The sequence below is a fragment of the Girardinichthys multiradiatus genome, chromosome 23 (assembly GCF_021462225.1).
Source record: "Girardinichthys multiradiatus isolate DD_20200921_A chromosome 23, DD_fGirMul_XY1, whole genome shotgun sequence".
NCBI classification, from domain to species: domain Eukaryota; kingdom Metazoa; phylum Chordata; class Actinopteri; order Cyprinodontiformes; family Goodeidae; genus Girardinichthys; species Girardinichthys multiradiatus.
Window position 1 is genome coordinate 39248339 of NC_061815.1, and position 26890 is coordinate 39275228.

The window sequence follows — 26890 nt, forward strand, 5'->3', positions numbered from 1 at the left end:
GAAAATCTTGTCTGATTTAATTTAAAAAGACAAAACTGATGTCTTGTTTGGTGTGTCCTTGCTGCTGTCCTCTCTAGACAGATACAATTTACTTACTTATTCCTATTATGTGTAAGTTTCAAAAAAGCAATCCAGCTAACTTTCTCAGGTCCTGTCTCCGGTCTCTGCTAGATTTTTATCTTGTTTATTAAAGCCATAAGATGTGATTCATCTACATTGTTCCTTTGTTGATCGGACAATGAATAAACGTCCAAAGACTTGAAAGATATTCAGAGAAGTAGAAGAAAGCTATTGATCAAAGCCATTGATCAGGATAATCTGACTCAGTATAAGCATAATATTTAATAATATTTGCTTGAAATAAGTAAAGGTACACTTTGAAAACACTTTAGATCTCAATCTGAAACAATCCTACTGGGTATCCACATGATAACCACATTACCCATTGAATGGGTAACATGTTAGGAACAAAAGGATGCCACATCATTTGATAAGGGTCACTGAAAAATTGAAACTGAAAACCGATGCGACAGGTTAGTCCAATTTGCTGAAATGTTGATGCAGCAACTCAAAATGGTTCTCTGTAGGTTGTATAGCCGCCACGTGCTTGTATGCATGCCTGACAACATCAGGGCATGCTCCTTATGAGATGACAGATGGTGTCTTGGGGTATCTCCTCCCAGATCATGACCAGGCAATCACTGAGCTCCTGGAGTCGGAGGTGCGACCTAATGATGTCAGATGGACCTAACCAGAGATGTTCTAATGGATTTAGGTCAGGGGAACATGGAGACCAGTCAATGGTATCAGTTTCTTCCTCCTGCAGGAACTGCCACATGAGGCCAGGCATGATCATGCACCAGAAGGAACCCAGGACTCACTGTACCAGCGAAGGATCCAAGAATTGGATGTCATCTTTATATCTAATGGCAGTCAGGGTGAAATAGTTTATTATGTACAGGTATGTGCAGGAAAAACTATGCTCTTATCTGTAAAAAAAAAACAGGGCATCAGTGCCAAACCTGCCAATTCCAGTGTTCTCTGGCAAATGCCAGTTGAGCTCCACGGTGCCAGGCAGTGTACACAGGGACTAGGAGAGGACTTTGGGCTCTCAGGTAACCCACATGGAGCCTGTTTCTAATAGTTTGATCAGAGACATTAATGCCAGATGCCCGCTGTAGGTCACTGTGTTCGGCTCTTCCTGTTCCTTCTTGTACAAAGGAGGCAGATATTGATCCTGCTGATGGGTTAAGGCCCTCTGACTGCCCTGTCCAGTTCTCCTAGTAACTGTCTGTCTCCTGGAATTTCCTCCATGCTCTTGAAACTGTGCTGGGAGACACAGCAAACCTTTGGGCAATGGCACGTATAAATGTACCAACCTGGTGGAGTTGGACTGCCTGTACAAACTCAAAGATGGTTTGCTTTTTGCTTTCTTATAGTTTCTGTTACCAGCTGTTCTTGCAGAGGCTTCTGCACTCATTGCTTTTAAAAGCATTATTTTGTACTACATTTCTGGAACAGATTTAAAACTCAGTTTCGTATAAAAAAGGAAATTCAGTTTTTTTCTGCATTATTTAAGAAAATAATCATCTTAAAAACGTCAGTTAACAATAATGAAATATTTACACGTTGTTGCTGATAATCTTTATTGTATCTTTATATTATTCTGCAGAATAGTATGACCATGTTTTGACTGTGACATTTTGGTACAGATGTGTTTTTGAATGCCACTTAAAAACATTAACATTTGAAGCCTGTCTGATGTGTAGGGGCAATTTATTCAACAGTTTAGGGGTTACAACCCTAAACGCTTGAACCAGCCCAGACCTTGGTACAACTAAAACAAGTGATTATTAGATCTAATGGATCTAGAAGGCGCATAAGGCTACAGGAGGTCAGACAGATACCCAGGACCCTGTCCGTTCAGTGCCTTTTATGTCAGCAAACTTTAAAATCAATTCGGAAATGAACAGGCAGCCAGTGAATAGAAGCAAGTACCGAGGAAATACATTCATGACTTTTAGTTTGTGTCAGAAGATATAAGCTTGCAAGGCAGGCCTGACTAACATCAACTTATAACAATTTACAATAATCCAGTTTGGTTATAATAAAAGCATGGATAACCCATTTAAAGACTTTGAAAGATAAAAATGATTTCACATCAGATAAATGCCTCAGTTAAAAAAACAGCTGCACAACTGAACAAATCTGCTTTTCAAAGGTAAAATTAGAGTCAAATATAACCCCCTAAAATTTTAAGGCATAACCTAACAAAGGGCTCCAGGCTATCCAAATCCAAATGAGAGGCACTGCGATCACTGCTTGGTCAAACATAATTACTTCAGTCTTGTTCTCATTGAAATTGACACCTCCCAGGTGTTCTCAGTTCAGGGGAGATCAGAGGAAATGTGAATGCCCAGGAACTTTATGCTGTCCACACACTCCACCACCTCCCCCCTGTATGCAGAGAGGAAGGTGTTCTGTCTTCCTGGACCTCCTGTAATCCACTATCACTTCCTTGGTCTTGCTGGTGTTCAGGATGAGGTTGTTCCTGGAGCACAACTGAGTCAGATTATGGACCTCCTGTCTGTAGTGGGTCTCGTCATTGTTAAATAAGAGACCCACCACACTGGTGTCGTCCGCAAACTTCACAACCATGTTTGTTTTGTGAATAACAGAGCAGTCGTGTGTGAATAGGGTGAAGATGGCAGGGCTGAGAACGCAACACTGCAGCCTGCCAGTGCTGAGGATCAGTGGGGCAGATGTGAGTTTCCCTATCCTCACCACATGGGGCCTGTTGGTGAAGAAGTTGCTGATCCAGGGGCAAGGTGGATCATCCTGATACACGGCACCGCCTTCAGGATACAATGTTTGAACCATTGGATGCACATGGTCCTCAAGAATGGTTCGGTAGTCCTTGGCAGTGACGCGCCCATCTAGCTGGATGTGGGGAAAACAGTAAAGGTGGACTCATCAGAGAACAATACATGTTTCACATTGTCCACAGCCCAAGATTTGCGCTCCTTGCACCATTGAAACCGACGTTTGGCATTGGCATGAATGACCAAAGGTTTGGCTATAGCAGCCCGGCCGTGTATATTGACCATGTGGAGCTCCCGACGGACAGTTCTGGTGGAAACAGGAGAGTTTGATTGCTCTGCTTATAGGCTATGATGGACCTGATGCCTCTCCACATACTGAATGGGTTGTCTTTGTTGAAGTGCTCCTCGATGTGCTGCTTGTACCTTTGCTTAGCCTGCTGGATGCCCTTTGTCAGTTCTCTCTGGGCTCAGCTGGAGGACAGTTGGTCACCTGATCTGTAAGCGGCGTCCAAAGCTCTTAGCAGGGTCCAAACTGTGCCGTCTACCCAGCACAGATGATGTGTATTCCTCCAGATCAGCGTCCCCTTTGAACACTCCCCAGTCTGTGTGCTCAAAGCAGTTGTGTAAGGCTGAGTAGGCCCCAAGTGAGGAGCTTCTGTAGCTTGGTATGCTCTAGGGATGTTGCAGTAGACCTGGTCTAATGTACTGTGTTCTCTGGTTGGAAACGTTATAAATTTGTGGAATTTGGGGAGCACAGCTTTTAATTCCACATGATTAAAGTTTCCAGCAACAATCACAGCTGCCTCTGGATTATCGTTCATTTGGTTGTTGATGAGGCTATACAGCTCTTCCAGGGCTAGCTTAGCATTAGCTTTTGGTGGAATATGAGTCAAAAGAAATACATTTTCTGAAAAGTTAAACCTAAAGGCTGTATATAAATAGAAAAGAATTGACCCCAAGAATATATCCCTGAGGAATTCGAGTAGCAAGGGAAGCTGAAGATACATATTCTCAAGGTCCACTGAGAAACTCCTGCCAAACAGATATGACCTACATATGTGCTTACATAGAATAGAGTACTTGTTAGTATGTATGTAGAAATGTGATTGTATAATACACATAGGGTGGATGTAAATGGACATGTGTATTTGTGTGCATTATGTATGTGTACATATCAGTGCATATAGTATAGACAAATGTAAGTGAATATAGGTGTGTATATAATGACAGCTTATGAATCCAGTGCACAAGATTAGTATTTACTAAGCTTGTCTTCTTTCTGGTGCAACACCATATTAAAAAAAACAAGATACATGGAATATGTTTAAGGGTGGATAATCGTGCACATTGATGTTTTGGGTTGGTCATTGTGTAAGTGTTCACGTTTGCAATAAAATCTGAATCTCTTATTTCAGATTTATGGCATTTTTGAGGAATCTAAAATAAAAAGATATTTTGAGTTATTTCACAATTTGTCTTTGCTACATAATTACATATATTTAGCTCAATATTTTTGATGTCTTCATTATGTATCTACAATGTAGGAAATAATAAAAATAAGACAGCTATTGACAAGTTTGGACACACCTTTATTATTCATTCATTGCATTGCCATTTTTTTGTGTGTAGCTTGATGAACAACAGGCAGATGGCCTTTTTCTGTTGCTTATGGGAAGCGGGGGATAATGTAGGTGTAAGCAGGAATGTCCAAGGACAGAGCAGCCTTTGACCAAGACAGAAGTCTCTACTTCTTAGGTCACCCATCTCCCTCCCATGTTTGTCTGCTTCCCTTCTTCCTTTCCCCTCCTTCATATTCCTTCCAGTGCACATCTAACACATTTTTCAATCTCGGCCAAGACAGAAAATATACCAGCTAACCTGTGGGAACGACACAGAAAGCGTGCCGTTTAAGGTAGGCTTTGCACATCATGAAAGAATTTGATTTATCTACAAAGATCTGGTAATGAGAGTAAATCATGACTCCTTAACTGCTTTAAGTGCTACAGTTTTGAGTTTTTTCGATTAAAATCAACATGTACATATGGTGTAGCAGCACGGTGGCTTTGATTTTCTGATGCTTATCTCCACAGTTAAACTGTCTTTGTTTCAGTGAAATCCAGCAAAGCATAGTATGCAACCTTTTATCCTCTGCAGTTCGTTTGATTTGAAATTCACACATTGTCTGGAAATGTCCTTCTAAGTTGTTTTGGCTTGAAAAAAACGAAAAGGAGAGAACGACAATGAGGTTTGTGGTCTGTGGCGTCCTCATACAAGTAATCGTGCCTTGATTTGTGTCGGAAACTGTTATGAAAAACAGAAGTGAGAGTTGTGGCTGAAAACAGAGTATCATTTGTCACTTTGTGGCTTGTCAATAACGTCTGTGCTGGTTTTCAGTATCTATGGGAGAAAATAATGTTGCACTTCCTCTTGACTGAGCAGTGCCACATCAAATCATGACTGTAAATAATGCGTGTTCAGAGCTTGACTCATTGTTTTGAAGTTTAACGCAAGAGGCTGTCACCCAAAGCTTTGCGAGCTGGTGCATACCTACAATGATGCAGATGATTTTATAAGAGAAGGAGATGGTAGAAACATTAGAATGACATGGCAACCTTTCTTCTTCTCATTGATTGAATTGTGGTGTGCTTCTAAATAACCAATTTATTTATTATATTTACTGTACCTCCAAAAGTATTCATTATCCTTGCCACATTTTGTAAAGTAACAACCACAAACTCCACAGTATTTAATTGGGACTTTTATGTGCTAGACCAACAGAACCCAGTGCATAATTGTGAGGTGGAGGAAAACAAGACACGGTTTCCAAAATTGTTTCCCCCAAAATATCTGAAAAATGTGTAATGCATTTTTATTCATTTTGTATTATCAAAAATGAATAAAAAGCACCTCGTTTCACATCTAGAGACTGAAATTCTTGCCCATTCATCTGTGATCAGAGCATCTGTGAACAGTAATTTTCAGTCTCCCTGCACATTTTCAATTGGACTTAGCTCAAGACTTTGACTAGGCCATTCTAACATGAATATACATTGATTTAAAACATTCCTTTAAAACTCTGACTCTATGTTTTAGGTCCTGCTGGAAGTTGAGTCTTGTCTAAGTTTAAAATTTTCTGCAGCCTCATCATTTCCGCCCTTGGTAAATGTAGTTGTAAAGAGTTTATTATCATTTGTCTTCTGACTGTGAGTGATATTGAGGTTTTGGAGGGGCCTAACCAGAGGTTTCACCTGAATCTGATGAGGAATCTGTGGGGGGAGTTAAAGATTAGGGTGATTGCAAGGAGGCTTTCTAACCTTGAATTACACTCTTGGAATCTTCCCTGATTGCCCTGTTAGTTTAGGTCTTGGTAGGTTTGCAGCTGTGCCATCTTTCCATTTTTAGATAACAGACTGAACAGAGCTTGGGATAAAGTTGTATATCCTAACTCTGCTTTAAAATATTGACATCATCCTCCCTGACCTGAAATTCTGTGTTTCTTGGTCTTCACTATGCTGTTTGTTCTCTAATGTCTGCTAATAAGCCTCTGAGGCCTTCACAGAACAGCTGGATTTATGCTGAGGTTGGGTTAAACACACGTGGACTCAGTTTAGGGGTATCAGAGAAAAGTGGGGCTGAATACAAATATATGCCATTCTTTTTAAGATTTTGATTTGCTACAATAATTGAAAACCATGTATTGTTTTCCTTCCATTTAACAATTATGCACAACTTTGGGTTGGTCTGCCACATAAAATCTTCTTAAAATACATTGATTTTGTTTAGTTGTAATATGACAAAGAGGTGATGAAGTTCAAGGGATATGAATACTCTTGCAAGATGCTGTATGTTAATAGAAACATTAGACCAATCTAAGGTCCCTGGAAGAAATGTCTCTCCTTGTTTCAGAAACAAATCTGTTTTCAGCACAACCTGTCAACCCAGGGTTTTTTTTTTTTTTGATGTTGGCACTGATGAGGTCATTGGCTGTCAGCATCCACATCACCAAAGAGTGGAGATTTTGAAAGCAAACAAACAAATATGTCTCCTTTCTGCTTTCACACTTCATTGTGTCAAGCGTGGCCTCTGCTGTCTTATTCCCAAACACTTTGGGGAAATGAATAAAATCTGTCAGCAGCTTATAAAGGTCCCAATTTCATTACTTTTAGAGGATTGGAGCTCAAGTAAGGTCCTTGAAGTGCTAACTGCATGGAGAGTCTCATATGACCTCTGATTACCAGAGAAGGGAAAGAGGCAGAGAGAGAAGAAGAATCTGTGAGGGATGTGCTGATACACATAAGACTCGCCTACGCTAACCAGAGCTGTCTCAGTCCGGAAAACGGAGAAAAAGAAGAGGAGAGATAATGGGAGACAGCAATGGGAACGAGATGGGAATGATTCATTTAAAAAATAAAAAATAAATCCTCTAGTGGATCTGGAATGAGGTAACTGCAGAAGAAAGAAATGGTAGAGAGAAGAATGAATGTACAGCAGATGGGGGTAGAGGAGTAACAGGGAGCCAAAGGACGTAAGGATAAAGAAAAGGGATTGGTCTGCTCTGAAAACAAGTTTCCCTGTTTCTTACTCTCAAATGTTGACACTGCAACAACATTTTTCTCCTAATTTTTGTCAGGTTCACTTTGTTATAGGCAGTTCACCTGAACCTAGGAGAGAAGGTTTTAGAAGAAAGCAAAGTGAAAGGTTTTATATCAGAAACAGTTCCTTATACAATAAATGTGAACATTTACCAACTATGTTATGATTCCTGAAGCAGTCCAATACACATTAACAAATAAAAATAAGAATCTAGTACTAGTTTAAAGTTTTAGATTTGGAACTTTCTGAAGAAGTGGTTTTATTATTGTTCACTGTCACTTTGGAAACAAATCTCTTCAAAAAATCAGGAATCTTTCTGTCCTAACAAAAATATGAAAATATCCAAAACACAAAAAAAATCAGACTTTGCAATACAGCACCTTCTAGTCACAGCACGTCACATGTACCTTATAGTCAAGTAAACAAGAGTTTGCTTGACTAAAACGTACCCAACTTAATTCAAAAGAGCTCACAATTCAGTTGTTTAACCCTGCTCACTGTCTCACTATTTCCTATCCTGCCACTTACACTGACCAGGAACTTCATTGGATAAAACTTGCTAGTAACGGGTTGGACTCCTATTTGCCTTCATAACTGCCTTATTTTTCATGGCAAATTCCAGCAAGGTGTCCATCATTCCTCAAAGGCTTTGGTCCATATTTACATGGTAACATCATTCGGATGCTGCAGCTTTGTGGGATGCACATCCATGATTCAAATCTCATGTTCCACCACATCCCAAAGGTGGCCTACTGGCTTGAGATCTGGTGACTGTTTAGGCTACTGAAGTGAACTCATTCTCATATGAAAGACACCAGTTTGAGATTATTTGAGCTGACATGGTGCATTATCCCACAGAGGCCAAGAAAATATCCCCCACACTATTATACTACCAGCAGCATCCTGAATCGTTGATCCAAATCAGGATGGACTCATGCTTTCATGTTGTTTACCCCAAATTCTGAACCTACTATCTGAATGCTGCAGCTGAAGTCAAGACTCATCAGACTCAGGCAACATTGTCCCAATGTGTAATTGTCTAGTTTTTTATTGAGCCTGTGAGAACTGTAGTCTCATTTATCTGTCTTAGCTGACAGACATGGGACTGGGTGTGATTTTAGACTGCTGTAGACCATCTGCTTCAAGATTTCACTTCTGTGTCCGCAGAGGTGATATTATGGGTTGGTTTTGACAAGTTGTTTGAGCTACAGTTGCCTCAATATTGTTTTAAACCAGTCAACCTGTTCTCACATAACCTCTGACATCAACAAAGCATGTTCATCTGCTGCTCACTGGATATTTAATCTGTTTTGATACATTCTGGTGGTTTTGTGTTAAAAATAGATAAGGAGTTTTTATGTACCTAATGAAGTGTCTGATGAGTGTATGTTGGCATATTTGAAAATGTGAGCCGTAACCTGGAGAAATAAAACAAATTTTTTTAAACATCACGTCCTATAAGTTATATTCACGAGATATAGCGTGTCAGGATGAAAGGTGCCAATCTTACAGTGTAGGACTGCTGTGGTGTCACTGTGTCGTTTTTTCCACACTTAATGACTATGGAAAGCTAATAATTTTTTTTACTTATTAAAATTCTTTCTTTTCCACATGTCCTGTCCTGACATTGCAGGCATTCCCTATAGAGAAGCTGATTGCAGTTTTGATCTTCAAATCCTAATTGCACGATTGACTTTATTAAATCAAGACTACATCAAAGTAGGGAAGTTTATCAATGTAATAATAATCTGTGTCTATGACCTTCAACCCTTTGGATTATTTGTGTTTGTATGTGTGTCTATGTATCTAAAGACAAAAGCTGAAATAACAGCAAATATATTGCAAAATTGGAGAGTAATAGAATAATGTAGCAGAGCGAGGAAAAGTGGTCCTCAATTATGTCTTCCAGCAGCCTAAACCTATTGCAGATGTTACGACCCGGCTCGGGCAGGGGTGAAGAAGGGGAAGTAAGGCAATGAGATATATGATGTATAAAGAAGGGTTATTTATTTGTAACATTTGAAAGTTGTTGGCACGTACATAAAAGAAGGAGGGTACCGGCAACAGTACTAAATTACAGCAAGTATGTTTTCCACAAAACTAACCTGAGGCAAAGAAACAAGCAGCCTCCAGCACAAAAGAAAGAAACCAAATAAAACATTTAAAATTGCCTAGGGGTTTAGGCAATCTGCAAACAGGGCAACAAAGCAATCAAAACACTCAAAGGTGATCAAACCCTAAGTTTGAAACCAATTCAATGGGTTTTCCCAAAATCAAGCCAGCCAGTTCTAAACAAATCGCCAGGGTTGACAAAGTTAAGTTCAAACAGTTACCATTTTCTCAACCAGAATAAACAAAACTAAACACAAGCAAAGCTTCATAAGCACAAGTGGCGCCTAGTGACAGGTGCAGAGAGTTTATATAGTGCAAACTCCTCGGTTATTGGCAGCGCATTGGCGGCAACCGGACATAAACAGTCCGCTTGAGTTCCCGGTGACGTCCAGCAGAAAGAGTGCAGAGCGCCCATGAAGATCCGAGTACAACAGGAACAGCGAAGAAGAGAGCAACCAGTGAAGAAGCACACAAACAAGGGGGATTTCCACCAGGAAGAGTCCCGTGCAGCCAAGGTGACAGCAACGGAGGAACAGGGTCTCCAGCAGGCCCGTCAGCAGCCTGTAGACAAGGTTATGAAAACAAAACATACACATACGACCACTGGCCATAACAGCAGCATAACTACAAACATAGCGCAGGATAACCTAAGTCACTCTAACTATAAGCTTTATCAATACGTTCCCAACACACTGGGCATCCCACCTGTGAGCTAGCCCTTGGGAGGTCAAAAGGGAGGTATGCTCACAGTACTGTAGCGTAGTCCCTGTGGCTCACAGTTGGCCCGACAAATCCACAGGAGCCATAGGCCATCGACAGGAACCCAAGCACCCACACAAACAACCCTGCACCAAGGGGGATGCCAGAGATGCCAAGGCCGTCCCCATATTTCCAGTTCCCGCCGAACTGCAAAGGCATTAAAATCGGGGTTGTGGCTGGGGTGTGCCAGAAACCACTGCTTGCTGACAGCAGAGTATTCCCCACCCCAACCCCAAAGCTCTAAATGTCTCTATTGCATGAAAATTGATTTGCTGGATTGGGCCCAGCTTAGCGGAGGGAGGAGCACTGCATGGTTCTCCTCTCATGCCTGCAAGGTCCATCATCCCGCAACTTAAGACCCCACTGATGTACAATGCTACATATGTTAGAGTGGAGGGGATGGGCACTGATATATATTCCCCTGGGGGCCAGCCCCCACAGAGCATATGTTTTTCACACAGTGTCTTCATTGGCTGAATTAATTAGAAATAGGACGAACTGCCATGCCGTTGGGTCCACTTGAAGCATCAGGGGAGACGAATCGTCTGCATGGCATAGCTATAAATTAAGTAATAATAAAATTATTACTGAGTCATTGTTGTGTAGCTTTTACATAATTATGTATGTAGCAGTGGAACATATACAGTATGCAGTTTAAATGGTAACTCTAACAAATTTCTGTGCTAAAAATCCAGGGCTCCCTGAATAACTGGAGATCACATTACAGTTGTTGCAAAATCTGATATGAAGAAAGACAATACTGGTGATTTTATTTCTGTAAAGCTGGAAATATTCATCCACTGTTCAAATGCAAGACTGATATGCAATAGAGTGATGGCGTTTGAACCTCACCAGAAACCTCTAAAATGTTTTCTTTTGAAGAAAAGAGCTCGGTTCTTAAATCCCCTCTTTGAATTTTGATGAAAATCTGCTTTAACAGTCATGTTATTGTCCAGACAGGTTGAAATCAGTTTGAATCTTTAATAAACCTTTAATAGCTGCATATTTGAACAAGTGTTGGGTGTGTTATGTGGAGATTTATTGCAGATTTTTTGCAGATGGACATGTGCTGCTGTGTGGGTTAAAGGTTGAATTTTACTGCAGGCGAGAATAAGATCAATCTGTGTAAAAACCCTCTGATAAGAACCCACTGACCAAACACGGGGGGCAGTGGCATGGTTGTGGTTTGTGCATGTTTGTATGTGTGTGGTTCAGATGGCTGAAGGTGTATTTGGAGGCACAGCCGGTGTTCAATCATATGCAGTGAAATAAATAAAATGTTGAGAAACCTCAGATCAGTTTTATCAGGAGTTATTCTGCTGCCCTGAAAGCCACATATTTGAGTGTCTGAGTTTTAGTGTATTTTGTGTTGATGTGCATGGACTTCTCCCTTGATATTTGTTCCTCTTTGGTCCATCAAGGGGATTGCACTTCTTCATGTAGAGTCTTACACTCTAAAAGTCTGGAATAAAAGCAGCTTTTTGTCTGCATTTGATTTTTAGAGTTTAATGGAATGGAATAGTGGGATAAAACCGCTGCTATGTCTTCATTCGGGTTTTTTCCTTTTTTACACACAGGAAAGAGTTAAATTTGGCTCGAAATTAGTGCATTTGTGTGTACATATTGATACACTTTTTATTACTATTGTTTTTTGTTTCTTTTGTGAGAGATTTATGTTAAAGCATCACAATAATATTGAATGACAATTCCAATAAATGCTGCTTGGATGCAACATTTGCTACTCTACTATAATTCAAGCACATTGCATGCTCTATATGCCAACAGAATACTGTTAAAACAGGTTTTTATATATAAACACTGTAAAAGAAACACAACCCTTTTTTCCATTGTCAGACATGAAATCAGACTATACATTTAGGGTCAGTTATGACTGTCAGAAAATATTTAATTTCTTTGAATTCTGAGGGTTGTCTACATTTCATTAGTATTTCGTAATGTTGCTTTTTAAACTGTATGACTTGGGTCAAACATTGTGGATCTATTTATTGTTTATGGTATTTTCTGAAACATGCACAATTTCAGTTGTGAATTTACAGTTTCTGCAGGATAACCTGAACTTGACCCATGAGTGCCCAGTTTGACATTAAACCCCCAATGATGAGTCTGTCACACTTTCTTCACGGCCACTGAATACAAGTCAAATCTTGCAAAGGTTTTTGTGCGGTGGCATTGCCGTCTGAAAAAAGATTGTTGGGGGAAATGTGGACATCATCTCTGTTTGTGAGAAGAAGAACAAAGGATAGAATTACGGGTTAATCCGGTGATATATTTATGCCCTCTTCCACCTCCATGTTATAATCAGAGATAGCCCTGTAACACACACATGTCGTGTTCCTCTGTTTGTGTGTTTTAGCTGCGGGGCGGCCCTCGTGGCCGGGATGCCGCTGTGTGCCGTGCCAGTCCACTGTGGATGGTGAGGGGCCAGAGGAAGGAACCGAGTGCCGGAGACTGAGAGGAAGCAGCCTACACCAAACAGGAGAGATGAACCTTTGTTGGAATGAGATCAAACGAAAGTCCCACAACATTCGGTAAGAGGAGATCGAAGCATGTTAAAATATTCCTCTTTTTTTCTTTACTTTGTGCTACATGGTCATTACAGCTTTTGACTTAAAAATCTCAAAAAATGTTCAAGATGCGACTGTAAGAGAAACTAGCAAGTACACGATTTAAGCTCCAGAAGCAGAAGTGAAGGAGTTGTAAGTGGTAAACACAACTAAAATGTACCGTTTTTAGTTTTTTGCTTATTTGAATAAGCTTAAATTGTAAAACAAATTTATCAGATAGGAGGAACTAAAAACATGAAGGATTTACAGACTTCAGTTCTGTGCATTCATGAGACATTTCAATTAAATCTTAACCTATAAACCTGAGTCGCTGAAAAACTGCAATGAATGCATTTATTTAATAACAGTGGCGGTTTGATTAAATCAAGTTTTGCTTAAACAAAATTTGTTTTATTAAAGTAGAACCAAATCTAGTTGTGTTTTAATATTGACCAAAATGTTCTTCAGGTCAGACTAATTTACAAATGCAAGATAGTGGTATAATTATTACCTGTAATGAGATATGGCATCATCTACCAGCCGATCTCTGTGAACTTCTGAAATGTTGAACCTGTTGAAGTGAAAGAGCATCGGCAGAGTTACATTGCGTTGCAATAGGATTCATACCTCTTAAACCTTTTCACATTTTCACACATTTCTTTAATATTAGAGTGCATGAATAATTGACAGATTATCCCACATGAGCTGTGAATCTCTGCAACTCCTCCAGAGATCTGTGAATAAGCTCTCCATGCCCCATCATCCTCTGCGTGGGTGGATGACCATGTTTTAGTTGGTTTTAAAGTCGTTTCATACTCTTTCTATTTTCAGATGGTAAATTGAACAGAGTTCTGTCAGATGTCCAAAGCTTGGGATTTCTTTTATAACCCAGCCTTGCTTTAAACGTTTCCACAATTTTATCCGTTACCCGTCTGGTGTGTTTCTTGGTCTTCTTGAGGCTGTTTGTTCACTAATGTTCTCTAACAAACAAGGAATTACATGCAAGTGGACTCTATTCACTATGCAGTTGACTTCTATAGACAATGGGATGCACTGGATTTTGTTAAGGGGTATCAGAGAATACAAATACACACCAGGTTTTGCAGATTCTTATTTGTGAAGAAAAAAGCATGTGTTTTTTTCCCCCTCTACTTCACAATTAAACTGAATTTTACTGTTGGTCTGTCACATAAAACCACTATAAAATACATTAAAGTTTGCAGTTGTAAAGCAAAAGAATGTGACCAACAGCTCTGTCCAAAAGAACTGATTACTTAATTTTTCCAAGAACTTAGCAGTGTGATTTGTTTTGTACTATTTTCTGCTCAGGCAGTTACAGGTAGGCTGGATTTACAAAGAATTTGAAGTTATGCTTGCGGTCAATTGGAGAAATGCTAGCCAAAATAGACAATTGTTTTGTGGAGCAAGTTTACAGAACTACATGATATCTGTGCCAGCCATCTGAGCTGTGGCATTTAACTGTTTACAGCATGGAGTGGGATGCCATGACGTGTGTGGGTGCCCTCATGTACCCACTGGATCCAACTTTGTGGCCCTGTGACTGTACTTCCCACATACTGAGCACTTGCACAATACGACCACTCATTCAAACCATTAACATGGCCCATATCAACTCCCTGGTAATGCTAAACACTGTCTTGTCCTCTGTATCTGGTGACACTAACCCATTTTTTACTGATTGTCAGATGATCCAACAACTGCCTGATAACACATTCCCTCCACTCATGATGCCATCACATTTATCCCTTCTGGTGCCATGCTAGCTGGTCAGCTTTGTGAAACTCAATCATTATTTTCCCACAAGTACCTAATTACATGCAAATCAGAAAACAATATCCAGATGTTTAAACATCTCACAGCACTCTTATCAATCCATCATATAAACATAGAAAGATTATGGCACAATTACAAACCTACCAAAACATGGTCACGTAAACTGGTAGCGTATGGAAGCAAATTGTTACCATATTTCAAATGAAAAAGCATTTCTGAAAATGCTTTTTCATTTTAAGAATGTGGCTGCATTGTTTGACTCATAAATTAAATTAGTTATCAATAATCCTATTTGCATTTTAATTTTCTTCTTCAAGACTGCTCATTCTTTCACTTAATTAAAATGAAAAAGAAAAAGACATTTGAGATTTATTTTTCAAAATGTACCCCAGCAAATAGATACCAACATTCAATTTGAAATGTAAAATTTGAAAATGAAAAAGCATTTCCAGTAATGATTTCTCATTTGAAGAATGTGGCTGCATTATTTGACCCATAAATAAAATTAGTAATCAATCATCCTATTTGCATTTGCATTTTCTTCTTCATGAATGCACATTTTATGCCATAATCAAAAAGATTATGGCACGGTTCCCCCTGCAGTGGGCCCACCACCGGCAGGGGGAACCGTGAGGGACCGGTGCAAAGAGGATTGGGTGGCGGACGAAGGTGGAGACCTCAGCGGCCCGATCCCCGGATGCTTATGCTGGCTCTAGGGACGTGGAATGTCACCTCGCTGGGGGGGAAGGAGCCTGAGCTTGTGCGGGAGGTCGAGAGATATCGACTAGAAATAGTCGGGCTCGCCTCCACGCACAGCGTGGGCTCTGGAACCCATCTCTTTGAGAGGGTTTGGACTCTCTTCTACTCTGGCCCACGGGGAGAGGCGGCGGGCTGGTGTGGGTTTGCTTGTTGCCCCCCAGCTCAGCCGTCTCGTGTTGGGGTTTACCCCAGTGGATGAGAGGGTCGTATCCCTACGCTTTCGGGTTGGGGAGAGGTCTCTGACTATCATTTCAGCCTACGGGCCGAGTGGTAGTGCAGAGTACCCAGCCTTCTTGGCGTCCCTGTCGGGGGTGCTGGATAGCGCCCCTCCCGGGGACTCCATTATTCTGCTGGGGGACTTCAACGCCCACGTGGGGAACGACAGTGACACCTGGAGAGGCGTGATCGGGAGGAATGGCCTCCCCGATCTGAATCCAAGTGGTGTTTTGTTATTGGACTTCTGTGCTAGTCACGGATTGTCCATAACGAACACCATGTTCAAACATAAGGGTGTCCATCAGTGCACTTGGCACCAGGACACCCTAGGCAGGAGGTCGATGATCGACTTTGTTGTCGTATCATCAGACCTTCGGCCGCATGTTTTGAACACTCGGGTGAAGAGAGGGGCTGAGCTGTCCACTGATCACCACCTGGTGGTGAGTTGGATCCGCTGGAGGAGGAGAAAGCCGGACAGACTTGGCAGGCCCAAGCGCATAGTGAGGGTCTGCTGGGAACGCCTGGCGGAGCCCTCGGCCAGGGATGTATTCAACTCCCACCTCCGGGAGAGCTTCGACCAGATCCCGGGGGATGTTGGAGTCATAGAGTCCGAGTGGACCATGTTCTCCGCATCTATTGTTGATGCTGCTGCCCGTAGCTGCGGCCGTAAGGTCTGCGGTGCCTGTCGAGGCGGCAATCCCAGAACCCGGTGGTGGACACCGGCAGTAAGGGATGCTGTCAAGCTGACGAAGGAGTCCTATCGGCTGTGGTTGGCTTGTGGGACTCCCGAGGCGGCTGACGGGTACCGTGAGGCCAAGCGTGCTGCGGCCCGGGCTGTGGCTAAAGCAAAAACCCGGGCCTGGGAGGAGTTCGGTGAGACCATGGAGAAGGACTACCGGTTGGCCTCGAAGCAATTCTGGCAAACTGTCCGGCGCCTCAGGAGGGGGAAGCAGTGCTTCGCCAACACTGTTTATAGTGGGGGCAGGAGACTGCTGACCTCAACTGAGGACATTATCGGGCGGTGGAAGGAGTACTTCGAGGATCTCTTCAATCCTGCCATCACGCATTCCGTGGTGGAAACAGAGGCTGGGGACTCGGGGTTGGACTCTTTCATCACCCAGGGTGAAGTCACCGAGGTGGTTAAAAAGCTTCGCGGTGGCAAGGCTTCGGGGGTGGATGAGATCCGCCCTGAGTACCTCAAGTCTCTGTAGGGCTGTCATGGTTGACACGCCTCTTCAACATTGCGTGGCGTGGACAGTGCCTCTGGACTGGCAGACTGGGGTGGTGGTCCCCCTTCATAAGAAGGGGGGACCGGAGGGTGTGTTCCAACTACAGGGGGATCACACTCCTCAGCCTCCCTGGTAAGGCCTACGCCAGGGTATTGGAGAGGAGAGTCCGACCGATAGTCGAACCTCGGCTTCAGGAGGAGCAGTGTGGTTTTCGTCCCGGCCGTGGAACACTGGACCAGCTCTATACCCTCTACAGGGTGCTCGAGGGTTCATGGGAGTTTGCCCAACCGGTTCACATGTGTTTTGTGGACCTGGAGAAGGCATTCGACTGTGTTCCTCATGATGCCCTGTGGGGGGTGCTCCAGGAGTATGGAATCGGGGGCCCTTTATTAGGGGCCATCCGGTCCCTGTATGAGCGGAGCAGGAGTTTGGTCCGCATTGCCTGCACTAAGTCGGACCTGTTCCCGGTGCATGTTGGACTCCGGCAGCGCTGCCCTTTGTCACCGGTCCTGTTCATTACTTTTATGGACAGGATTTCTAGATGCAGCCAAGGGCCGGAAGGGGTCTGGTTTGGGGACCAGTGGATTTCGTCTCTTCTTTTTGCGGATGACGTGGTCCTGCTGGCCCCCTCTAGCCGAGACCTACAGCATGCGCTGTGGCGGTTCGCAGCCGAGTGTGAAGCGGCCGGGATGAGGATCAGCTCCTCCAAGTCCGAGGCCATGGTACTCGACCGGAAAAGAGTTCCTGCCTCAAGTGGAGAAGTTTAAGTATCTCGGGGTCTTGTTCACGAGTGAGGGAAGAATGGAGCGGGAGATTGACAGACGGATCGGTGCGGCTGCCACAGTAATGGGGGCGCTGTGCCGGTCCGTTGTGGTGAAGAGAGAGCTGAGCCGAAAAGCAAAGCTCTCAATTTACCGGTCGGTCTACGTTCCTACCCTCACCTATGGCCATGAACTTTGGGTCATGACCGAAAGAACGAGATCCCGGATACAAGCGGCTGAAATGAGCTTCCTCCGTAGGGTGGCCGGGCACTCCTTTAGAGATAGGGTGAGGAGCTCGGCCATCCGGGAGGGGCTCGGAGTAGAGCCGCTGCTCCTCCACATCGAGAGGAGCCAGTTGAGGTGGCTCGGGCATCTATACCGCATGCATCCTGGGCGCCTTCCTCGGGAGGTGTTCCAGGCACGTCCCACCGGGAGGAGGCCCAGGGGATGGCCCAGGACACGCTGGAGGGACTATGTCTCTCGGCTGGCCTGGGAGCGCCTTGGGCTCCCCCTGGAGGAACTGGAGGAGGTGTCTGGAGAGAGGGACGTCTGGGCGTCTCTGCTGAGTCTGCTGCCCCCGCGACCCGGTCCCGGATAAGCGGAAGACGACAAGTACGAGTACAAAAAGAAAACAAAGCAGACATTGCTTTTTTGTTTTCGTGGTCTGCCCACAAAGTACTGCCCAGAACTCGAAAACTAAAAAGCATTCCCAGCGGCGGGCGCAACAGAGTGACGTCAGCAGCCACTCTTCCTCAGCTCCCTGCTGACCGAGCTACCCATCTTGTTCAGTAGGGGGCACTGTGCACGTCTGCATTGCATTACATTGCAAACGTGCCGAGAAATCGATTCAATTGCTGCAGGGCCGAGCTCAATTTGTGGCAGTGGCAGGCAGAACTGGTAGTTCCGGTGGCATCCTCATGGCCTGGGACATCCAGCGTGTTTTTAAGCATTTATTTATATTTTTCTGTGGGTGACGATTCAGAATAGCCGCTCATGCTCTATAATAAACCGGCTGTTTGTGCAATAAATCGTCTTCATCCTTTCAACACGTAACACATACACATAGTGTTATTTATTTTCCATGTCAAGTAAATACAATCACCTTATGTTATGGGTCTAAAGCTGTTTATTAAATAATAATCAATAATGAAATCATTATGTAAAGGTAACAGACTACAACAATAATGACAACCAATTTGCCGATAATCAGCATCAGCTTCCACAAAAACAGCGGCAACCGCATTGGCAAGCTTTTACTGCCGGTCTGGCACCTTCTGGCATCCTCGCGGAATCCCCTGCCACCCTGCGGCAGACTGTGGCAGTTCCGGTGGCAGCTTCGGTGGCAGGCTGTGGCGGAACTGCCACAGCCTGCCACCGGAACTACCAGTTCTTTCTGCCACTGCCACAAATTGAGCTCGGCCCTGCTGCAATTCAATCAATTTCTCGGCATGTTTGCAATGTAATGCAATGCAGACGTGCACAGCGCCTCCCACCGAACAAGAGGGGTAGCTCGGTCAGCAAGGAGCTGAGGAAGAGCGGCTGCTGACGTCACTCTGATGCGCCCGCCGCTCGGAATGCTTTTTTGTTTTCGAGTTCTGGGCAGTACTTTGCAGGCAGACCACGAAAACAAAAAAGCAATGTCTGCTTTGTTTTCTTTTTGATTATGGCATAAAATGTGCAGTCATGAAGAAGAAAATGCAAATAGGATGATTGATTACTAATTTTATTTATGGGTCAAATAATGCAGCCACATTCTTAAAATGAAAAAGCATTTCTGGAAATGCTTTTTCATTTTCAAATTTTACATTTCAAATTGAATTTTGGTATCTATTTGCTGGGGCATATTTTGAAAAATAAATCTCAAATGTCTTTTTCTTTTTCATTTTAATTAAGTGAAAAAATGAGCAGTCTTTAAGAAGAAAATTAAAATGCAAATAGGATTATTGATTACTAATTTAATTTATGAGTCAAACAATGCAGCCACATTCTTAAAATGAAAAAGCATTTCTGAAAATGCTTTTTCATTTGAAATATGGTAACGATTTGCTTCCATAGTAGCGTGTGGGGAGTTGCAAAGATTCACAGCTCAAATGAGAGAATCTGTTGACAGGACTAGTTTTAGTTGAGCACCCCACAAATGTGTAAGGCACACAACAATAAACATGCTCCAGTCAGAAAAGGACCAAAATATAATTTTAAGGGGGATAGATCCAAAATGCTTTGTGTGGCTGACAAATAACACTGCATACAATCCTAAACACATTATCTCCACAGTAAAACATGGTGCTGACAGCATCATGCTATGGGATTGCTTTTATTTATCTTATAACAAACAAATAAAAGCCCCAATTTATTTGTAAATTATGTAAAAAGTTAGAAAAAGGTTGATCATATTCCTAAACTATTTATCTATGCACACCTTTTGTGTTACAAACAATCCCAATTAAAAACCATCCACCAGATGTAGTTATGGATTATGGCTGGGTCATTCCAAAACATCCATCTTCCACTCACAGTCATGTTTTGGATATTGCTGTGATGATGGAAACAATTAAATTCATCTTCAGCAAATAACTGAAGGTTTTGAATAACAACTGGCTGACATTTGTAACTAATTATAACTTTATCCACATTGACAGTTATCACAGTTCCATCTAAAGAAAAATAATCCTATTACAAGATGCTACCACCACCATCTTCTTTTGGCCCAAAAGTTCAAGTTGGGTTTCATCAAACAATAGCATGTTTTCCCACAACGTTTCGGGAGGTCCTTGCCAGGACTGGAAGTTTTTTATTGGAAAACAGCTACATAGAAAACAACTAGTACTTGTCTGAAATTGCTGTAGCTCCATCAGTGTTGCCACCAGCTCATTGGCTGCATGTTTTAGTCTCATTTTTTATCAATTGCGGGGGCATATCCTGCTTCAGTAATGTCCCATGGTTGCTCCCATCATTAGAAACTCCCTTCAATGTGCCTTGTCATCTATATAATGCTGCAGATTTATTTAAATGCTTTTCTCCTGATACATTTATACCATGAGATCATTTTGATCCTTTGTATAATTCTGTGCAAGCAATGGCTTTGGCTAATGGATGTGGCTGAGTAAATGTCAGAAAAATCGAACTAGGACAGCTGAATGTATTTCAGTACAATCAGATTCACAGTAATTGAAGTGTGAACTCAAGAAGACCGAATGCTGAAACTGAATAACAAGGTGCTTCAACAAAGTATTAGTTTAGGATGTCGACACAATGCAGGTTATAGCAGATTTTTAGTGTTTTCCTCTAATAAATTTGTTTTTCACTTCAATTCTACAATGCCACATTATGTGTGGGGGGATGTAAGTGGTTAATCACATTTTGGCATTTAACAGGAGTTTGCACACCACTGAGAGACACTCTGTGTGGGGAAACTAGATGCTAACATGTGCGATATTACATTGGGGGAATACAAGCCATATAATGATGTGCAACATTTGTTGTTTTACAATAAACAGCCTTTTAAGATGCCTCCATTGTGTTTAAGCAATTAAAAAATGCATTTCTGAACTAATAATGTGCTGTCACACAATAATGCATACTTCACTTCTGCTTAGAGTCATATTAATTATTGATATAATATGGGTAAATGCTGCTTCTACACACTCAAGAGGTTTGTCAGATCAAAACAATTACAGCTGGTTCATGTAATTCTTTAATGCTTAATTGGAAAACATCCAGACTCACTGCATCATCGTTGTTTCTTTAATTCTGCTGGCATCCTGTTTAGACAATTGTCCCCTTAATTGCTTGCTTGACCCTGATGTAGCTGAAAAGTTTGCGGGGGGAGGTTAAGCAGGCATAGATGTTAAATTGGGTAAGACAGTTTTCCCTGCAGTCCTGCATAATGAGATCACTTTGCATGGCCTGCAGTAGCTGTTTACATCCAAACTCCACTCTGGCTGCATCAGGGTGGGGGAAAGAGTATGGAAAGAGTAGGGAAAATACAGAAGGATGTCCTTACCCCTTAACATAAGGGGTAAGGATAGAAGGATTGGAGAAACTGACAGGTGGTATTAAATCATCACACAGGAGAGATGTAGGGAATGTTGAAGGGCAAGATGAAAACAGGAGTAAAAGAAAGAAAGAATGACTGAATGAGAAGAAGCTGTCTAACCTTGAGGCTGAGAGATGTCCGGTGGAAACGGCTGCTTGCGTTTGATGTCCGGTGCTTGAGAAGTAGAGACAACTGGTTTTAAAATGGCCTGTCTCGCACTGATTGACAGTTGACTGAAGCTTTGGTACAATAAAAGTCAAAGCTTCTTCTGTCAGTCCTTTCAAACATTGTCCCTAAGGCTACATATTCAGGTGTATGAGTGGAAGAAGTTTAAATTCCTGCTTTAAGATTTTACTTTAGCAACATTTTAACATCGTGCTAACAGCTATGTGAAATTTTAAAGCACACATGCTATAAGCTAAATTCTAACTTGGGGCAAAATAACATGTGACCAATGAACAGTTTGTGCCATGCTAAAGTTTAATCATCCTGATCAACATAAAACATTCCAGCATTTTTTTCAGGTTTGAGCATTTGTGTGTGCATGATGTTTGCCCTGTGTGCCTTTTTTTATGTGATGCTTCTGGTATTTTAATATATTTTGTGTCTTTAATTTTTTCTAACTATATTTATTTATCTTTCTTTAAAGGACTTTGAGTTACTTTGGTCATAAACCAGGATATACAAATAACCGGGCCTTGCCAAATATCCTGCATTACTGGACCCACCTAATAAAACCTAATACAACAGTAAAATTATGTCTTTATAAAACTACATAAGTCAACACAGCTGGAAGTAGGATTTTCTGCCCAACTCCCCTGGACACCAAAACATTGATTTTTGAGAGATAAAATCAATCTGACTGAAAATCCATCTATTCATCCATCCATCCATCCATCCATCCATCCATCCATCCATCCATCCATCCATCCATCCATCCATCTCACAAAATTAGCATATTTCATCCGACCAATAAAAGAAAAGTGTTTTTAATACAAAAAACGTCAACCTTCAAATAATCATGTACAGTTATGCATTCAATACTTGGTCGGGAATCCTTTTGCAGAAATAACTGCTTCAATGTGGCGTGGCATGGAGGCAATCAGCCTGTGGCACTGCTGAGGTCTTATGGAGGCCCAGGATGCTTCGATAGCGGCCTTTAGCTCATCCAGAGTGTTGGGTCTTGAGTCTCTCAATGTTCTCTTCACAATATCCCACAGATTCTCTATGGGGTTCAGGTCAGGAGAGTTGGCAGGCCAATTGAGCACAGTGATACCATGGTCAGTAAACCATTTACCAGTGGTTTTGGCACTGTGAGCAGGTGCCAGGTCGAGCTGAAAAATGAAATCTTCATCTCCATAAAGCTTTTCAGCAGATGGAAGCATGAAGTGCTCCAAAATCTCCTGATAGCTAGCTGCATTGACCCTGCCCTTGATAAAACACAGTGGACCAACACCAGCAGCTGACACGGCACCCCAGACCATCACTGACTGTGGGTACTTGACACTGGACTTCTGGCATTTTGGCATTTCCTTCTCCCCAGTCTTCCTCCAGACTCTGGCACCTTGATTTCCGAATGACATGCAGAATTTGCTTTCATCCGAAAAAAGTACTTTGGACCACTGAGCAACAGTCCAGTGCTGCTTCTCTGTAGCCCAGGTCAGGCGCTTCTGCCGCTGTTTCTGGTTCAAAAGTGGCTTGACCTGGGGAATGCGGCACCTGTAGCCCATTTCCTGCACACGCCTGTGCACGGTGGCTCTGGATGTTTCTACTCCAGACTCAGTCCACTGCTTCCGCAGGTCCCCCAAGGTCTGGAATCGGCCCTTCTCCACAATCTTCCTCAGGGTCCGGTCACCTCTTCTCGTTGTGCTGCGTTTTCTGCCACACTTTTTCCTTCCCACAGACTTTCCACTGAGGTGCCTTGATACAGCACTCTGGGAACAGCCTATTCGTTCAGAAATTTCTTTCTGTGTCTTACCCTCTTGCTTGAGGGTGTCAATAGTGGCCTTCTGGACAGCAGTCAGGTCGGCAGTCTTACCCATGATTGGGGTTTTGAGTGATGAACCAGGCTGGGAGTTTTAAAGGCCTCAGGAATCTTTTGCAGGTGTTTAGAGTTAACTTGTTGATTCAGATGATTAGGTTCATAGCTCGTTTAGAGACCCTTTTAATGATATGCTAATTTTGTGAGATAGGAATTTTGGGTTTTTATGAGCTGTATGCCAAAATCATCCATATTAAGACAATAAAATACTTGAAATATTTCAGTTAATGTGCCATGAATCTAAAATATATGAATGTTAAATTTTCATCATGACATTATGGAAAATAATGAACTTTATCACAATATGCTAATATTTTGAGAAGGACCTGTATGTAAAAGAAAGGAGCTTTTAAGAGCTTTGTCAAACTTAAAACAAATAAGTTAACAAAGTGAAACAAAATTTAATGAAAGCAACAAAAATACAGTGAAAACCTAACAATAAATTATACCTGTAAAGTGAGTTGTTTGTTGTTATTTTGAAGCCTTTATAGTTGATTAGGATTCCAGTCCTTTTTCAAACCGAATGGGACAAACTGCTTTTGCAGGACTTATTTCCCTCGAAGATATGTCCCATAGGTTACTTCAATCTTCCTGTTAATTCAACACCACTGTGCTGCTCTTATTTTTAGTTTTTAGCTAAATATGTCACTTCTATTGCACTTATTGGGATCAAACATGGTTCCGACCTTCATGTTCTGCTACACAAACAATAAGAAGACATTTACAACTTAGCTACCTTGTTAATCATTACTTCTTGGCAGATGGTTAAACAGCTACGTGTCCGAAGGCAGCCGTACCTAAGAAATACGTATGTTTTTGTCCTTGTCAAAAATTGCACTGGAGCCGGAATTTGAAGAAAAGCAAATGTTCTGCTCTGTACTGCTGCAGTGAAGCTAGGAGACTTGTTGCTGAATTGTCACATATGTAACACGGTGTGGTATTTTCGTATGTGCTGCAGGGTTTTAGTAATCTACCTTCAAACAGCTTTGCCATTTGGTGCATTTGATTCTGTCAGCCATGAGGAAAACAGAATCAGGCATTGCTAAAGTTCACTCTGTACCACACAGTGACGTGGTCGTTGTTTTGCTCTGCAGGGAATGCACACGGGGCTTGGTGTGGGTAGCTTAGTTGCATGCTATGAATTGTTTAGCTACATGGTTTGGATAGCTGCAGAGAGCCAACCACCCACACTCGGTATCTGTCTGAGGGCAAATGGTGACCTCTGACTTTGTTTTTATCTCTGTCTAGTCTTGTCATTACCTCAATGTTCCTGATTCTGCTCATAGCTGCATCTGTCGCCTGACACCCTTCTTATATAAGGTTACCTTTATTGCCATTCACTTTCCATTCTAGCCTTGTTTACTCTTCCTTCTCCCATTGTTGTGATAATTTTGCCCATCCCTTTGTTCTCACAACGTTTTATAGAGAGTATGATCTAGGTGAAATACCTTGTGGTGGTTTTTTGCTCCAATTTTTCTCAACCCTTAGGAAATCTACTGCACAGTGCCTGCAGGACTCACTGAGACCCAGTTACATGTTGATTCTAATTATATTATTCAAGTTCAAGGGTTTACACCTACTTCTTCTACACTAGAAACACAGTTCAAAGACGTATTTTGCTTTCACTGCCATCTGAGATTAACTGTAAGTTTGTATCTCTATCAAAGTATGAAATGGAAGAATTATTCTGTTTTATACACTGACCGTCAGAAGTTTACTTAAACTCACCATGGCTGTAAATATCATATTAACTTCAGTCTTCTAATGATTTATTTTAGGTATTTTGTATCCAGTGTGAAATTATCAAGCAAAATAAAACTTTGCTGATTTTTGTAAATCCTAAAAAATGGCTAAACAAGTTTGAATTAATTGTATACTTTCTCTGATCCACACAGCATCAAAAACATGCATACAGGCTCAAATATATACATACACACCACAAATAGTATGGATTGAGGACAGAGCCAAACCAGAATCTTTATGCTAGCCTGTTTTATCCATTCCAAACCCAGTCTTGATGTGTCTTTGGGATCAATGTAATGTGTCCTACAAACAGACCTTCAGCATGATGCTACCACCCCCTTGCTAGACAGAGCTTGTGCAGTGTTTTTACAGTTGAATAGAATGACTACTCTAATCATGCCTCTTGTCCTTGTTGCTGATTAGCTCAAACCAAAAACTCCACCAAAGCTGACCCAGTCATCTAGCCACTGCATTTTGTAAACTTTGTTCAAATCTTTCTGCTTTCCGATTTTTCCCAATTCTTACATCACATTTGATGGTAATATTTTAACTTACTTCCTCATATACCTCACCCACGAAGAGGTGCCATGATGATGAATAATCAGTCATATTTACATCATCTGATTGGTGTACAGTGCCGTAGAAAATTATTTGCCCCTTACACATTTCTTTTTATGTTTGCTTCTTTGTCACGCCTACATCATAAATTTGAATATCAGACAAAGATGACATGAGTAGAAACTCAAAGGTGTTTTCAAACAATAATTTCATTTATTAAGGAGAAAAAGCTGTCCAAACTAAGAGCCCTGTGTGAAACAATAACTGCCCCTTAAACCTAAGGACTGGTTGTTTCAGCCACATAATAATGAACGTCATGACAAATGCCACAACGTCTCAGTAAATTTGATTCTGAACTTTGACCAGGCTACTTCAAAACCTTCACTTTTTTTCTAGCCTTTCAGAGTGGACTGGCTGCTTCAGATCATTGTTCTACTGCATCATCCTTGTTTGCTTAATCTAAAAGTCACAAACTGATGGCTGGACGTTCTCCTTTTGGAGAGAGGAATTCAGAGTTCTAGTTACGACAATTCATCCAGGTCCTGAAGCAGCAAATCAGCCCCATGCTATCAAACTACCCCCACCATGTCTGACTGTAGGGATGATGTTCTTTTTCTATAATCCTGTTAAGCCAGATGTAATGAGACATACACCTTTCAAAAACGTACCACTTTATGTCTTGTCAATATTTTTTGAAAAGTCTTGGGGATCATCAAGATGTTTTATTTTCTTTGGCAAATGTGAGGTCATCCTATTTTCTTTCTTGATCAGCAGTAGTTTTCACCTTGAACTCTCTCATAGATGCCATTTATTCCTAGTCTCTTTCTCATTGTTGAATGTGATCTTTGACTAAGGCACGTTAGGCCTTTAGTGCTTTAGATGTTGTTCTTGGAGTGTCAACAT

At 41.9% G+C, this 26890-nt stretch overlaps 1 protein-coding gene across 1 annotated transcript in view; it reads left to right on the forward strand.

Annotated features, from left to right (window-relative positions):
* The window catches only part of drp2 (dystrophin related protein 2), a 387952-nt gene that overhangs the window by 209844 nt on the left and 151218 nt on the right, over positions 1–26890 (forward strand). The window contains exon 3 of the mRNA XM_047353123.1: positions 12661–12835. Within this exon, the coding sequence (XP_047209079.1) occupies positions 12789–12835 (47 nt within the window). The 5' untranslated portion in view covers positions 12661–12788. The remainder of the gene's footprint in view (positions 1–12660; positions 12836–26890) is intronic.